Below are 17,314 nucleotides of genomic sequence, written 5' to 3'. Positions count from 1 at the left end.
GAACATTTGGGCAGCATTACGCAAATATTCCCACATAATGATGTAGATATGTGTGAGCGTGTTTAACACTAGAATCGCCACAGGGAAAATTTACCCTGTGGCTGTTTTTAAAACATACATAAAATATTTTTAATAAAACATTTCAAGTATCCCAGTCACTGACTTTACTAAAATTGTGTGATTTACAATCCCCTGTTGTTTAAAAATGGTTTAGATAAAACCAGATGGAGAGTCTGATGGTGGGGAGATAAAGCATCCTGTATTATGTCGCTCTTTATTCTAATCTGGCTGTTTCCTGAAGAAGAAAAATCAGATTTTATGTAATGAATGAAACATTCTCTTTCTCTCTCTTTTTTTTTTTTTACCCAAAGTAAAAAAATGTATTCGTGTTCTTGTAGAATTTAGATTATAAATGATATAACTAAACAAAATAATAGTTAATTAGGTGAAGCTGTGCGCTTGAATTTGCCATGGCATCATCCTATGCAATGTGGTTAATTATTAATGGCTCATTGGCTATTTTAGTAATTTAAATAACATAGGTTATCTTAATATATTGATTAATGACATTGTATTATAATAGCCTATTACACCACCCAAATATGTATTTATTTCCTTCTCATTGTCAGTGCAGGATTGTTTATCTTAATACTGACCATTATGAAACATGAATAGTGTAGCCTGCATAAAAAAAAGCCTTGAACATAAAACAGCAGGACAGAAATATAGTTGATGACTAGACATAATCATTTCATGATACATTAATAATACAGTGAAATTTGTTCTTAAGTCATATAAAAACAGCTGCCATGTGCGTGGGTAAAATTTACCGACCTTTGGCAGTTCTAGTGTTAAAACGAGGCGTTTTAGGGGCGTAGCAGAGTCTTAACTTTGATAAAGAATATCTTTTTGGATTTGAGACTTTAATCTTTGCGACTTTACAGACCTTCTTTATGCACCAAGAGCTCGTAACACTCCAAAGTGAAAGGAAAAATGTAAATTACATTTATTGTAAATATAATATCAGTATTTTTTTATTCTTATGAGTATTAATATATCAATACTGCAGCGTCGATGTAACCCATCTTTTTTTTAATTTGCAAACCAAAGTTTCGATCTTCTGATTTTCAAACCGGATATTGCCAGGAAACAGGTTTTCACAGTCTTGCACAAACATTAAAGGGGGGGTGAAATGCTATTTCATGCATACTGAGTTTTTTACACTGTTAAAGAGTTGGATTCCCATGCTAAACATGGACAAAGTTTCAAAAATAAAGTTGTACATTTGAAGGAGTATTTTTTGTTCCAAAAATACTCCTTCCGGTTTGTCACAAGTTTCGTAAAGTTTTTTTTTGAGTATGGGTCTGTGTGATGTTAGATGGAGCGGAATTTCCTTATATGGGTCCTAAGGCACTTCTCCCGGAAGAGCGCGCGCTCCCGTAGAGCAGAGACATTCACTGATATGGGCGAGAGCAAATGTCACAAAAGAAGTGTGTTTTTGGTTGCGAGGGCAAGACAACCCTGCACCGATTACCAAAAAAAAAAAAAAAAACATCAAGGTACCAGTGGACGGAGTTGATTTTTAAAGAGCATTGACGGAGTTGTGCAAGTGTTTTTGTTTGTTCCCTGCATTTCGAAGATGCCTGTTTTACAAACAAGGCCCAGTTTGACGCCGGATTTGCATATCGTTTATTTCTTAAGGATAATGCAGTCCCAACGAAAAAGGGTCACAATCGTGTGTTGGAACCGCAGGCGGTGAGTAAAACTGCTTCAAATATCTCTGTGTTGTTAACTTGGCTATCGGCGCGTAAGCACATCAAGTAAACCTTGTACACCTTTAAAGAGAAAAAAAGACGACATAAAGTGGAACTTAGTCATTTTCCAAAACCGCTAAGTGTAACGGAGGCCAACGTAGGTAAACCTCCCAGATCACGAGTGACGCACTAGCAACAGACGCTAGTGGCTGTAGCCATTTAGCCTCCTTGTTAGAGGAGACCCGGGTTCGAGCCCCGCTCGGAGCGAGTGCGAGGAGCGTCAGAAAGGACCCGGGAGAGAGGGGTTACATAAGAAAATATATACAGTTTCAATACATACCACATAGAGACACTGTTGTAGTCGTTGCTGCTGCTGCTCTCGTTCAGTTTCAGCCTCGGGATCTGATTCTGGATGATGTTTTTTTTTTCCTCACGGTAATGTCACAACTTCCAAACGCTCTCAACGCAAAAGCCTACTCGCGCTCGTGATTCTTTAGCTCCGCCCACACGTCACGCCTCCAGCGGCTCGTGTTTTTCCGAAAAAAATCGGCACAGACTATTTTTCTCTTATAAATATAATAAAACTAAAGACTTTTTGGAGATACGAAGGATGCAGTACTACTCTATAGCTACTCAAGATTAACAGGAGATTGAGTGAAAATGAGCATTTCCCCCCCCCCACCCTTAAACAAACTACAGAAAACTACTAAAAGGAATGCAGAACCCCATGCTTTGTATTAGTAATATCATTTTAATATCAATATTTTTAAAGATTGTGAGTAGAGTTGATGTGCCCATCTCCACATCAGCTGTAATTTGCAACCAAACGTAGCAACTTGTGATTTTTAAAAATGATATTGCCTGGAAAGCGGGTGAGTCAGGCTTTTTAGCAAAGTTTTAGATTGTGCAAGATAGAACTGATAAAACTACAGACCTGTCACTTTTCAATCCAGCAAGTTTCCACTCACTGAGCAAGCCCACAAGTAAGATTAAAACGTTTGCAAATATTTGGAGGTCATGTGCCTTTCTAAAGTCTACATGATAAATGTTTCCATTTCTTAAAATAATGATGGTTCCCTTTGGTAGGTTCACTTAAAAGGAGACTGAGAAGACTACATGCAGATATTGAATTTACTGTGCAAACAAATAAGGAAAAATGTGATGGAGAATATCAGAAAGAATAGAAAACCTGTCAAGCGAGAGATGCATTTTAGACTTTACTTTGAATTTATTAGGGAGACAGGACTGATGGGTAGAATTAAAACTTAAGAAATGCAGTAATGCACCTAATTCATTAGATACCAACTACAGTTAAAAGGCACCTATTATGCAAAATCCACTTTTACATGGTGTTTTGACATAAATGTGTGTTGGCAATGTGTGAACACAACCACCCTACAATGATAAAAATCTACCCACTGCTTATTTTGAATACCCATTAAACCAAATCAGTCTCACTAAACATTGATTCTCCAAGCAATGTGACATGACATCACATTGTTTAGGCCCCTCCCATGTCTGCTGACTGACAGTGCTGTATTGCCATAGTTTGCACCCTCAGTGAGCTGTGTCTGGTTGTATGCTGTCCTCTATTTTCTCTGATCTCGAGCAGCTGTGACATCACAATGTCTCATAAGCAATCCCTGTGTTCTGTGTTTGGATGTAACGTGTGCAAACATGCTACCTGAGCTGTTAAGTCATTGGCTTGGACCTTAGAGACATGTCAGCGTGGTGTGAGCTCTGTAACGTTGGTCTGTTTTGTGCAGTTTTAATAGGAGCCATTTAAAATCGAGAAAGAAGAAAACAGGCTGCATCCGAATGTGCATAATTCCCTACTAATTAAGACTCTCTGCAATATCCTCTTATTTATCTCAGACTATTCAAAAACAACTTAGGAAATGCAAGAAACTATAAATTGTCTGCTTCAAGTTAATGCCGTTTCTACCATGCCCGTTTCTCAGCTGTTATGTAATTCATTTCTTAATTTTTTCAATTCAGAATTTGATAATGTTCGTAAACAAATTTCCGTATTCCCCTGTATATACTACCACATGTCACTGTTCACCAAAGTTTGCTGGTGTTGTTCTTATTAACTTTCCTAATCTTGACACTGAGACTATTAAATGGGCGGTAACTAGCATGAAATCTACCACTTCCTTGCTTGACCTTATACCCACTAGCTTATTTAAATCTTGCTTTGATGCTTTGTGTCCTGCTGTTCTCAGTATTATAAATGACAGTCTTACAGACTGTGGTTGTTCCAGCAGCATTAAAGATTGCTGATGTAACCCCTGTACCTAAAAAAGAAAATGTTGCACTGTACAACTTCAGTCACTTTTGTCCTATTTCAAATCTCCTGTTTTAGGCTAAATTACTTGAGTGTATTGTTGCCTCTCATTTATGTAACCATCTCACAGTTAATCTTTTTGAACCTCTTCAGTCGGGTTTATGTATATTGATGGCTTCTGACTCTGGTGCAACATCTATTCTTATTCTTCTTCCTGATCAAAGAGCCGCATTTAATTCTGTGGATCACAGTCTACTACTTACTTGCCTTTGAGTGTTTGTTATGTCTGGGACTGCTTGAGGTCTTATTTTACTGAACTCTCCCAGTTTGTTTCTATGGGTGGTTATACAGTAGGTCTGAGATTAGTTCTGTCTCAACTGGGATCCCTCAGAGGTCAGTTTTAGGTCCTTTACTTTTTAACATCTATTTGTCACCTTTAGGGCATCTTTCATTACCATTTGTATGCCAACTACACACAGATTTATATACATTCAAAACCTCATGAGTGCCTTGACGTTGCTTATTTGTCTGACTGCATTACTAATTAAGAGATTACAATATGGATGGATAATCATTTCTTGTACGTGAACGGTGGTAAAACTGAAGTTATGCTCATTGGTTATGTCTGTTCCTCCATTTATTTATTATTTGTTTTTTATTATTATTAGTAGTAGTAGTATTAGTATATAGTAGGCAAAAGTGTATGTGAAAAAAGAAGTATGTCCGAATACACAGTACTTATAAAAGGATAGGCCAAAAGTACCCAGATGACCTAACTACTACCTAGATTCTGAAGTGTGCATACGATGGATACTTTACAATCCAATGAGGCCTACAGGAGGGAATTTGTGAATGGCAGTGAAGCGTTGCAACTGATGCTGGAAGGTAACGCAGTATGACAGCATGACCAAAATAGTATGTCAAGATTATTTTCATACTACACACATTCATAGTATATAGAACATATTTTTTAGCTGTCACAAATGAATTACTTGTTAAAAATAAGTACCTACTCGAGAGTATGTAACTTCAGCTGCAGCCAAAGGGCATATCCCAGATGTTCGCCAACCCTGCCATATCCCATAGTCACTTGACAAGTTGTCTGTTTACGTAATGTATTTTCTGTATTTGACCCAAGTGTTCAAGTGGACAAAAAGACGTTGTAGGCCCGGTCCCAAATGGCAAACTTCACATGCACGTTTGGTGTTTCAATTGCCACTGTCCATTAAGTCCATGAAACTGTAGGTTGTCCCATTCATCATTTTAGCACTCATAAGTGTGCTTGCAACTTAATTAATAATTTAAAAAAAACATTTTAATTCACTTACATCCTGATTTCTGTTATTTGGTATAAATAATCTGTTAAACTTAAATGATTCACTTAGAGACCATGAATAATATTTGTGACATTTCTGTGTGTCAGGTGTTCTCCTGGTTTCTTAGGTGAGTACTGTCAGCATAAGGACCCATGTACTGAGGGATATTGTTTGAATGGAGGAAAGTGCACCGTGATCACCATGGCCAGAGTACCCCAGCGTGGCTGTGTGTGTCCTCTGGGATACTCTGGGGTGCGATGCGAGTTAAATGACAATAACTTTGACAATCCTTGTACCAATGGGGGGAAGTCCTTGCTCCTCCCCAACAACCAGTACAAATGCCAGTGTGCCCATGGATGGACAGGTCAGCTCTCTCTTGGTCTCTCTCTTCTAAACTCACATATTGACTCTTTTGTTGTTGCTTTTGATCTACAGTTGACATTTTCTCCTCAGGTCATCATTGTGAGCAAGAGGACACATGTCTGTCCAGCCCGTGTGCCAACGGTGGTATCTGCTATACTCTGCCCAATCGTGAATTCTCTTGTACCTGTCCTCCTGGTTACCATGGCCCCCATTGTCTCAATGACACAGATGAGTGTGTTTCCTTCCCGTCTCTGTGCAAGAACGAAGGCGTGTGTCTGAATACCCCAGGCTCATATCGGTGTAACTGCCAACCCCGCTTTACCGGCCTCCACTGCGAGATGATTTACGTGCCCTGCTTTCCATCCCCCTGCCTCAACGGTGGAACCTGCCGGCAGATGACAGACACAACTTATGTATGCCACTGCTTGCCAGGTTAGTTCATGAGGAGGGAAAATAGAAATAAATTTAAAAAAATAAAATATCTGAGCTATAGAGCCTCTAAAGTTGCAGGGCAATGTCCACATTTTATGAATTAGCCGTAAACACTTGATGATTTAACATAATGCGTTCCTTAAACTTTTTGAACAGGCACTAGAAGAAGAGGGTGCTTTGGGTGCTCAAGCCCCTGCCCTTTTTCTAAAATGAATCAAAAGTGCCCTTTTCTCAACAGTTATAAACAATGTTATTTTGGTCAATCTTGTGTGTACAAAACATTAATGAATGGCTCAAAACATGGAAAATATGTTTATTTTTACTGTGTTTAGTCTGTCAGTCTGAGATGTTGTTGCCATTTCGTTTGTGACGGGACAGTAAAATCCAAGAAAAAGAAACTGCAACCATGAATTGTCAATTGTAGCCAACAACCTTATGCCTCATTCAAGACAGTTACCTTTTAAGTACTGTGACGGGGTGAAGAAGCACACGACACGAGGATCAAGGTAAGTTCCCCGAAGGGTGGACTTTATTGTGATGGTGAATGGGGGAAATAGCCAACGTGAGGGGTTTCTGGTGCTCAGCGCTCTCGGCCTTCTCTTGTCCTTCTGTGCGCAGTGCTGTGTGGGTCCATGAAGTCCGTGTACTTTGAGGGCTGGGGGTCACATGCTGCTGTCTGGAGGAAAACACAGAGAATTGTTAGCAGAGTCTTTTGGAGACATCTCACCTCTGTGTTCGTCGATGCTGCTTAAAAAGCCCGTCCCTGATGGGCTGCAGGTGTGACCTCTCAGCCCGTAATGTATCCAGGGCGCCGCTGTTGAGAGCTCGGGACACGTGTCACCCCCCCCCCCCCCAAGTGTCGTCCTGTCCCTGTGGAGAAGTGGGGAAACTGGGGGTGTGCGGGGAGTGGAATCTGACGGTGTTGTATGTGAAGTGGATGTACTGGAGCACAAGGAACCACCTAGTCACCCTGACGTTGGTGTCCTTCGCTCGGGCCATATACTGTAGAGGGGCATGGTCTGTAATCAGGGTGAATAAGAGTTCATTAACCCGCGGCATTGGGTAGCCGTCAAACTCTGAGACTTTGTTCAGGCGGCAGAAGTCGTTGCAAAAGTGGAAGGTGCCGTCAGGCTTTGGAACCATGACGATGGGGCTGGACCAAGGGCTGCGTGATGGTTCGATGGTCCCTAACCTCAACATCTCCTGTACCTCCTCCTCAATGGTGTGTCGCCGAGCCTCCGGAACATGATAGGGCCACTGCCGGACGATCACTCCGGGTGCTGTGCGGATATCGTGCTTGAGTACGTGGGGATCCATGTCCACAGCCACGGGAGGTTGCTGAGCGAGGGCTGCATGCTGGGGCCCGGTCCCGACCCAGCGCTTCAGAAGGTTCACGTGGTACAGTTGGTCCTCTCTGCGTCTTCCGGGCTGCCGGACTCGGTAGGTGACAGGGCTGATCCTTTCCGTGACGGTATATGGACCTTGCCAGCTGGCCAAGAATTTACAGGCAGCAGTGGGGACTAGGACCATGATGTGGTCTCCTGGCTGAAACTCCCGTGGCTGGACCTCCCTGTTGTAATGTTATTGCCTGCTGGGCTTTGGCAAGGTGCTCCCGGACAATGGGCATGAGCCTGTCAATCCTCTCCTGCATCTCCCGGACGTGCTTGATGGTGGAGCGGTGGAGGGCTGGCTGCTGTTCCCAGGCTTCTCTGGCGACGTCAAGCAGGCCGCGGGGATGCCGGCCGAAAAGGAGCTAGAAGTGGGAACGCCACCTGGGGAAACAGGAAGGGGACGTGAGAAAAACAACCCGGGAAAAAAACATCCGTCAATAAACCAAGTAAATGGTAATAGTGATGCAGTGGGATCCCCTCTGATTCCAGGGCGACACTGATGAGAGCTCAGGACACGCGTCACAGTACCCACAAATGAGAATACAAATATTGAAATATATTATATTAACTAGAGAAGAAAAAAAATAATAAAAGAAATTAGAATAGAAAAAACTCAGTAAAGACTACAAAGGCAATACAGGCAAGTAGGAACAATGAAAAAAGTATTTTATCAAGTCTTTTGTAGGATTCAGATTTCGTGAAGTGACGTGACCCATACTCAGAATTTGTGCTCTGCATTTAACCCATCCGAAATGCACACACACAGAGCAGTGAACACACACACACACAATGTGAGCACACACCCGGAGCAGTGGGCAGCCATTTATGCTGCGGCGCCCGGGGAGCAGTTGGGGGTTTGATGCCTTGCTCAAGGGCACCTAAGTCGTGGTATTGAAGGTGGAGAGAGAGCTGTTCATGCACTACCCCCACCCAAAATTCCGTCCGGCCTGAGACTAGAACTCACAATCCTTCGATTGGGAGTCCAACCCTCTAACCATTAGGCCACGACTTTGTGACAAATTTATCAGTGATGCTATTAAAATTTATTGACAAAGTTTTGTCTGATATCAGAATCCATTTCTGATGACTTGTCTGCATGTTTTGCGTGAGGTGGATATTTTTATTTCCAATTTCAGACTATTTCCGATTTTGGATGTTAAATAAAATTCACCTTTATTTAATACACTATATACAATACAGATTGTCTTAATGCAGCTGATCAGTGATAAACAGGAATGCTTGGATAGAAACAATTATGGAAACCCAGAGGGCTGCATGATAAAAGGCTTTATTTTTCCTGTAATCAGGTTTTAATGGACAAAACTGTGAGGTGAACATTGATGATTGTCCGAATCACCGCTGTCAGAATGGAGCCACATGCATGGATGGAGTGAACACTTACAACTGCCAGTGCCCACCTGAATGGACTGGTATGAAAACCGCTTTATATAGTGTGTGTGTGTGTGTTTATGTTTGCTTATGTGTGTTTGCTCCATCATTTCCCTTTCCACTAGTGGAAATGCCTCACAGACACTGATTGACAAACCAATCGTTTTTTAAACCAATATTTTTTAATTAATAAAAAGTAAATAAAATAATAGAAATAAAAGCTCCATGGTTAAATGTTTAAAAGCAAAAAACAAAGAATTAGCATCGTTTGAAAATTTTAATTATTATATAAAAAAGTATTATTAATGAATACAGTAGTATTATTGTAATAGTAAAACATTAGGCTGGATTCTTTAATTTTTATATTTTAATAATATGAAAATCATATCTTGAATTACTCTTTTGAAAATATTCACATGACATAAAACTATATGAAAGAATATTTGGAATTAGGTTGTTGGCTTAAATCATGCAGTCAAACAGATTCATGAACGAATCAATTTGGAACAAAATCTCTTTTTTTTAATCTTTTTTTTTTTCAAATAATTATTCACTGATTCGAAGCAAAATTTGGCAAGCTGAAACTGGTGAATTGTTTTTAAACCAGTTTAAATAATTCCCTATGCAAAATGATTCAGGCTTCTCTGTTAGTGTAAACCTCTTTTTAAACGTCCTTCAAATGGTTTTACTTAAATCATGAACCTTTCATTTGCAGGTCAGTTTTGCACTGATGACGTGGATGAATGCAGTCTGCAGCTAAACCCCTGTCAGAATGGAGGCATGTGTAGAAACACACTCAATGGCTACAACTGCGTGTGTTTGAATGGCTGGGCCGGCCCTGACTGCTCTGAAAACATTGATGACTGCGCAAATAATCCCTGCACCGCTGGCTCCACTTGCATCGACGGCGTGGCTTCCTTCCGTTGCAGCTGCCCTCCTGGAAAGGCTGGTCAGTAAAAACACTTGATCACTTCATTCATGAGTTCAAATGACTCTTACACCAAATCTCAATATAGACAACAAGTTTTTACAGTGAAATAATGCCTCTCTAAAATAATGTTTTTTCATACTACAATATAAAACCATCTAAGATCAGTTGTAGTATTCAAAGTGATTATTTATGTGTTCAAGGTTTGCTGTGTCATCTTGATGATGCCTGCACCAGTAACCCATGCAAGATGGGAGCTCAATGTGACACGAACCCCGTCAATGGCAAGTTCAACTGTAACTGCCCCTCAGGGTACAAGGGCAGCACGTGTGCAGAGGATATCGACGAGTGTGTGATCGGTGAGACAGTTTGCAGGACTTTTGTCTGTCTGTGTTTCTCAGTGTGTTACTTTATTTCTATTCATCATTTCCTGCACACACATTTACAGTATTTTATGCATTTCATGTCTTGCCTGAAACTTTCTAACCCTCTTCTTTGACACCCCAGGACCAAACCCATGTGAGCACGGTGGTTCGTGTAAGAACACAGTGGGCTCATTCACCTGTAACTGCACTCCAGGTTACACAGGTCCACGCTGTGAGCAGAACATCAACAAATGTGGCTCTAACCCCTGCCAAAATCACGCCACCTGCTTGGACCTTAATGGAGATTACATTTGCTTCTGTATGGCAGGTACTTAGATGCGCGCTCACACACACTGTAATAAGGTACAAGATATAGAAGCAGATTGGTCTCATTAATAATTTATGCATTTATGCGTGTGGGACCACCATTACCCATTTGTTTGACTTTTAGCATTTAGTATGCAAAAAAAGTCCCAAAAAATTCTAACATGTCCCTGAAATGTACTTTTAAATGATTTGTGTACTGTGTGTAACACACCCAGACAATCCACATTAAATTGGAGCAAATTCCCTATAATTAGTCTCCAAAAAATCTAAACAAGCATGATTTATATGCATTACCATGTGTTTCTAAATTTGAATCTTAGATTTGAAGATTTGCAGTTTCATATTTACATTTTTCGCAATGTTTGTGTAAAGGTAATGCTTTCTGCACTCCACAGCATTTCCAGAAAGATACTGAAATGGAGGGAACAGCACAGTAACTTTAATAAAACTATTAATAGTTTTAATGGTGTGGGAAAAAATTGAAATGGGGAGGGGAATGAAATGGCATATTATGGTATGACTTTGAAAAGCACATATTTCAAAGTGGAGGGCTAATTTTTTTTATTCATTTTTTTTATGTAGGTGTAATGATTTCTCTGTACTGGAGTTTACTGAATAAAATATATAAGCCATAAAAGGATGTGTGAAAACATGTAAAAATATCAGAACGTGACTGATATACAAAATAATAATAATAAAAAATACAGGTGCTGGTCATATAATTAGAATATCATCAAAAAGTTGCTTTATTTCACTAATTCCATTCAAAATGTGAAACTTGTATATTATATTAATTTATTACACACAGACTGAAATATTTCACATTGTTATTTCTTTTAATTTTGATGATTATAACTGACAACAAAGGAAAATCCCAAATTCATTATCTCAGAAAATTATAATATTGTGAAAGGTTCAATACTGAAGACACCTGGTGCCACACTCTAATCCGCGAATTAACTCAAAACTCCTGCGAAGGCCCTTAAATGGTCTCTCAGTCTAGTTCTGTAGGCTACACAATCATGGGGAAGACTGCTGACTTGACAGTTGTGCAAAAGATGACCACTGACACCTTGCACAAGTAGGGCAAGACACAAAAGGTTCTTGCAAAAGAGACTGGCTGTTCACAGAGCTCTGTGTCCAAGCACATTAATAGAGAATCGAAGGGAAGGAAAAGATATGGTAGAAAAAAAGTGTACAAGCAATAGGGGTAACCGCACCCAGGAGAGGATTGTGAAACAAAACCCATTCAAAAATGTGGGGGAGATTCACAAAGAGTGGACTGCAGCTGGAGTCAGTGCTTCAAGAACCACTACACACAGACGTATGCAAGTAATGGGTTTCAGCTGTCACATACCCTGTGTCAAGCCACTCTTGAACAACAGATAGCGTCAGAAGCATATCACTTCAAAAAGGACTGGACTGCTGCTGAGTGGTCCAAAGTTATGTTCTCTGATGAAAGTAAATTTTGCATTTCCTTTGGAAATCAGGGTCCCAGAGTCTGGAGGAAAAGAGGAGAAGCACACAATCCATGTTACTTGAGGTCCAGTGTAAAGTTTCCACAGTCATTGATGGTTTGGGGTGCCATGTCATCTGCTGGTGTTGGTTCACTGTGTTTTCTGATGTCCAAGGTCAACGCAGCTGTATACCAAGAAGTTTTAGAGCACTTCATGCTTCCTAGTGGTGACCAACTTTATGGAGATGCAGATTTCATTTTCCAACAGGACTTGGCACCTGCACACAGTGCCAAAGCTACCAGTTCCTGCTTTAAGGACCATGGTATCCCTGTTGTTAATTAGCCAGCAAACTTGCTTGAGCTTAACCCCATAGAACATCTATGGGGTATTGTGAAGAGGAAGATGCGATATGCCAGACCCAACAATGCAGAAGAGCTGAAGGCCACTATCAGAGCAACCTGGGCTCTCATAACACCTGAGCAGTGCCACAGACTGATCGACTCCATGCCACGCCGCATTGCTGCAGTAATTCAGTCAAAATGAGCCCCAACTAAGTATTGAGTGCTGTACATGCTCATACTTTTCATGTTCATACTTTTCAGTTGGCCACGTTTTCAAAAAATCCTTTCTTTGTATTGGTCTTAAGTAATATAAAACATTTCTGAGATACTAAATTTGGGATTTTCCTTAGTTGTCAGTTATAATCATCAAAATTAAAAGAAATAAACATTTGAAATGTATCAGTCTGTGTGTAATGAATGAATATAATACCGTAATTCCTCAAATAAATGCCGGGGCCTTATTTACCTGAACTGCAGAAGGTAACAGGCTTTTATTTGAAGCAGGCTTTTATTAGAGGCAGGCCTTTATTTCTAATTCCATCTGTTTGATAAATAATTGTTTTAAATAACCCGTTTTAAATTAAAAGCGATAGCGTTTCAGTGGAAAGAAATCATAACATTAGCACAGAATCAGTTTAGAATCAATCACCAAAAGGACCAGTTCAGTTCAGACACTCTGTGTGTCAGTCTGCTTCATGCTGAATCACACATGCACAGTATCATCAGCTCCTCAGTTCTCGAATTGGACGCGTCCGACAGAAACGGTTCTCGGTTCAGTGTACTGGTGATCCGAAAACTGATGCAACCGGTTCTTGACTCGAGAATGAGAAACGCTCCAGCAGGGGGCATGTCTGTTCGTTATCTGGCTCTGCTGCACAAATTTTCCCCCGGCCTTTATTTATCTGTGTTGACCATGCCCCCGGCCACTTTAAGAGGTCCAGCGTTTATTTGACTACCGGCTTTTATTTGAGGAATTACAATATACAAGTTTCACTTTTTGAACTTAATTAGTGAAATAAATCAACTTTTTGATTGATTTTCGAATTATATGACCAGCACCTGTATAGTTGCAAGAAGAAGTAGGGCTTGGGCGTCGTGACGTCATTACTTGGCGTGGCCGCCACGTTGACTGCCTCCTTTACTGCCACTCGGACTACTGCGCAGTGTTTAGACATACTCCCTCTCATCCGTGTGTCTTAATTTGATTAATTAAAAATCTATTTTAACCATTTTCAACCGTTGCTGTATTGTGGGGTGTAATAGCGCAGCACATAATCGCCATGGGGAAAATAAAATGAGAATGGATTAACTTTACACCACTTTCCTGCTTGGAGGCGCGACTACGGAGACAATAACATTTGAATATTAATTTATATAGCTTAAGTTAACATTGAAAATAAGGAAAATTTCTCGAGTTACTCATCCAAAATACGGGAAATTTCAACATTCATCTTTTTGTTGCTATCCTTCTGCTGACAGCAAAAATTTGTACTATAAAACTGCCCTTTGTGTAACTTATTACACAAAGGGCAACGCTGTTTAGATTTGTTAACTAGATGTTAGGGCTGTACAAAAAAACGAATGTGATTTTCATGCGCATCTCGTCATTAGTAAAAACGCTCCTGTGATTATAAGTACATCTCCAGCATGTGCGTTCTAGCCCAATCACGTTTCCAGGAGGGCCGCGTGCGCTCAGCCTGCTGTCGAATCACAACACAGGAACCGCTGGCCCAATCAGAAGTCGTTACGTATTTCTGAAGGAGGGACTTTATAGAACAAGGAAGTCATCACCCCGTTTTTATGACAGTGAATAGAGCGGTATACAGATAGGTGAATTGTGTGAAAAATACTGTGTTTTTTTACACGTGAAACATAACGCATGTTATATTGCACACTGTAAACACAACCAAAGCTTCAAAAAAGCGCAAATAACAGGACCTTTAAATGTTCCCCACTTATACAATAAAAATGTGCAATATCCTTATATTTATTTTTTACCGCGCCATCCTAGTACATCCCTGCATCTTACTCAATCCTATTCCATTATCATTTATAGCACAATTTTTTATACACTTATTTATTTGGCTAATTTCTTTTTATTTTTTGGGGGGTCTGTGTGTTGTTGTCTCTGTGTACTGGAAGCTTATTTCACTAAAACAAATTCCTTGTATGCGCAAGCATACTTGGCAATAAAGCTGTTTCTGATTTTGATTCTGATTCCGAATAATTTTTTGTCTAATATCAGAATCCATTTCCGATGACTAGACTGCACTTTTTTTTTTCCACACCATTTGGTTTTGTGTGTAGTGGATATTCAATTTCAGGTTTCAGACTATTTCTGATTTTGGGTGTTAAATAAAATTCAAGTCAAGTAACCTTTATTTAATACACTATATACAATACAGATTGTCTAAGATCAGCTGCACAGTGATGAACAGGAATGCTTGAAAAGAAACAATTATGGAAACCCAGAGGGCTGCATGATAAAAGGCTTTATTTTTCCTGTAAACAGGTTTTAATGGACAAAACTGTGAGGTGAACATTGATGATTGTCCGAATCACCGCTGTCAGAATGGAGCCACATGCATGGATGGAGTGAACACTTACAACTGCCAGTGCCCACCTGAATGGACTGGTATGAAAACCGCTTTATATAGTGTGTGTGTGTTTATGTTTGCTTATGTGTGTTTGCTCCATCATTTCCCTTTCCACTAGTGGAAATGCCTCACAGACACTGATTGACAAACCAATCGTTTTTTAAACCAATATTTTTTAATTAATAAAAAGTAAATAAAATAATAGAAATAAAAGCTCTATGGTTAAATGTTTAAAAGCAAAAAACAAAGAATTAGCATCGTTTGAAAATTTTAATTATTATATAAAAAAGTATTATTAATGAATACAGTAGTATTATTGTAATAGTAAAACATTAGGCTGGATTCTTTAATTTTTATATTTTAATAATATGAAAATCATATCTTGAATTACTCTGTTGAAAATATTCACATGACATAAAACTATATGAAAGAATATTTGGAATTAGGTTGTTGGCTTAAATCATGCAGTCAAACAGATTCATGAACGAATCAATTTGGAACAAAATCTCTTTTTTTTAATCTTTTTTTTTCATCTTTTTTTTTTTTTAATAATTATTCACTGATTCGAAGCAAAATTTGGCAAGCTGAAACTGGTGAATTGTTTTTAAACCAGTTTGAATAATTCCCTATGCAAAATGATTCAGGCTTCTCTGTTAGTGTAAACCTCTTTTTAAACGTCCTTCAAATGGTTTTACTTAAATCATGAACCTTTCATTTGCAGGTCAGTTTTGCACTGATGACGTGGATGAATGCAGTCTGCAGCTAAACCCCTGTCAGAATCGAGGCATGTGTAGAAACACACTCAATGGCTACAACTGCGTGTGTGTGAACGGCTGGGCCGGCCCTGACTGCTCTGAAAACATTGATGACTGCGCAAATAATCCCTGCACCGCTGGCTCCACTTGCATCGACGGCGTGGCTTCCTTCCGTTGCAGCTGCCCTCCTGGAAAGGCTGGTCAGTAAAAACACTTGATCACTTCATTCATGAGTTCAAATGACTCTTACACCAAATCTCAATATAGACAACAAGTTTTTACAGTGAAATAATGCATCTCTAAAATAATGTTTTTTCATACTACAATATAAAACCATCTCAGATCAGTTGTAGTAATCAAAGTGATTATTTATGTGTTCAAGGTTTGCTGTGTCATCTTGATGATGCCTGCACCAGTAACCCATGCAAGATGGGAGCTCAATGTGACACGAACCCCGTCAATGGCAAGTTCAACTGTAACTGCCCCTCAGGGTACAAGGGCAGCACCTGTGCAGAGGATATCGACGAGTGTGTGATCGGTGAGACAGTTTGCAGGACTTTTGTCTGTCTGTGTTTCTCAGTGTGTTACTTTATTTCTATTCATCATTTCCTACACACAAATTTACAGTATCTTATGCATTTCATGTCTTGCCTGAAACTTTCTAACCCTCTTCTTTGACACCCCAGGACCAAACCCATGTGAGCACGGTGGTTCGTGTAAGAACACAGTGGGCTCATTCACCTGTAACTGCACTGCAGGTTACACAGGTCCACGCTGTGAGCAGAACATCAACAAATGTGGCTCTAACCCCTGCCAAAATCACGCCACCTGCTTGGACCTTAAAGGAGATTACATTTGCTTCTGTATGGCAGGTACTTAGATGCGCGCTCACACACACTGTAATAAGGTACAAGATATAGAAGCAGATTGGTCTCAGTAATCATTTATGCATTTATGTGTGTGGGACCACAAGTATGCAAAAAAATGTCTTCCTTTAAATTCTAACATGTCCCTGAAATGTACTTTTAATTCATTTGTGTACTGTAAGTGTATAACACACCCAGACCATCCACATTATATTGGAGTAAATTCCCTATAATTAGTCTCTAAAAAAAATCTAAACAAGCATGATTTATATGCATTACCATGCAGTTTTCACAGTGTTTGTGTAAAGGTAATTCTTCTGCACTCCACTGCTTCACTAGCATTTTCAGAAAGATACTGAAATTGGAGGGAACAGCACAGCAACTTTAATAAAACTATTTATAGTTTTAAGTGTGTGGAAAAAATTTAAATTGGGAGGGGAATGAAATGGCATAACAAGGTCAAAGTGGAGGGCTACATTTTATTATATATTTTTTTTAATGTAGGTGTAATGATTTCTATGTACTGGAGTTTACTGAATAACATATATAAGCTATAAAAGGATGTGTGAAAAAATGGAAAAATATATGACTGATTTACAAAATAATAATAATAAAAAATACAGGTGCTGGTCATATAATTCGAATATCATCAAAAAGTTGATTTATTTCACTAATTCCATTCAAAATGTGAAACTTGTATATTGTATTAATTCATTACACACAGTCTGATATATTTCAAATCTTTA

The 17,314-nt window shown here is 39.4% G+C and overlaps 1 protein-coding gene across 1 annotated transcript; it reads left to right on the top strand.

Moving 5' to 3' along the window:
* The first annotated feature begins 1,702 nt into the window (after positions 1-1,702).
* On the top strand, positions 1,703-17,141 carry LOC113107963 (neurogenic locus notch homolog protein 1-like). The gene is made up of 11 exons (XM_026270797.1): positions 1,703-1,755; positions 5,465-5,721; positions 5,811-6,152; positions 8,851-8,973; positions 9,648-9,881; positions 10,064-10,219; positions 10,368-10,553; positions 14,863-14,985; positions 15,669-15,902; positions 16,085-16,240; positions 16,389-17,141. Exons 1-11 carry the CDS (start codon positions 1,706-1,708, stop codon positions 16,580-16,582), a joined length of 2,055 nt encoding a protein of 684 aa, XP_026126582.1. The 5' UTR covers positions 1,703-1,705; the 3' UTR covers positions 16,583-17,141.
* The last annotated feature ends 173 nt before the right edge of the window (positions 17,142-17,314 follow it).

Source organism: Carassius auratus, chromosome 8, assembly GCF_003368295.1.
Source record: "Carassius auratus strain Wakin chromosome 8, ASM336829v1, whole genome shotgun sequence".
NCBI lineage: Eukaryota > Metazoa > Chordata > Actinopteri > Cypriniformes > Cyprinidae > Carassius > Carassius auratus.
The sequence above is the reverse complement of the archived record's forward strand: the minus strand, read 5'-3'. Positions and strand labels throughout refer to the sequence as shown.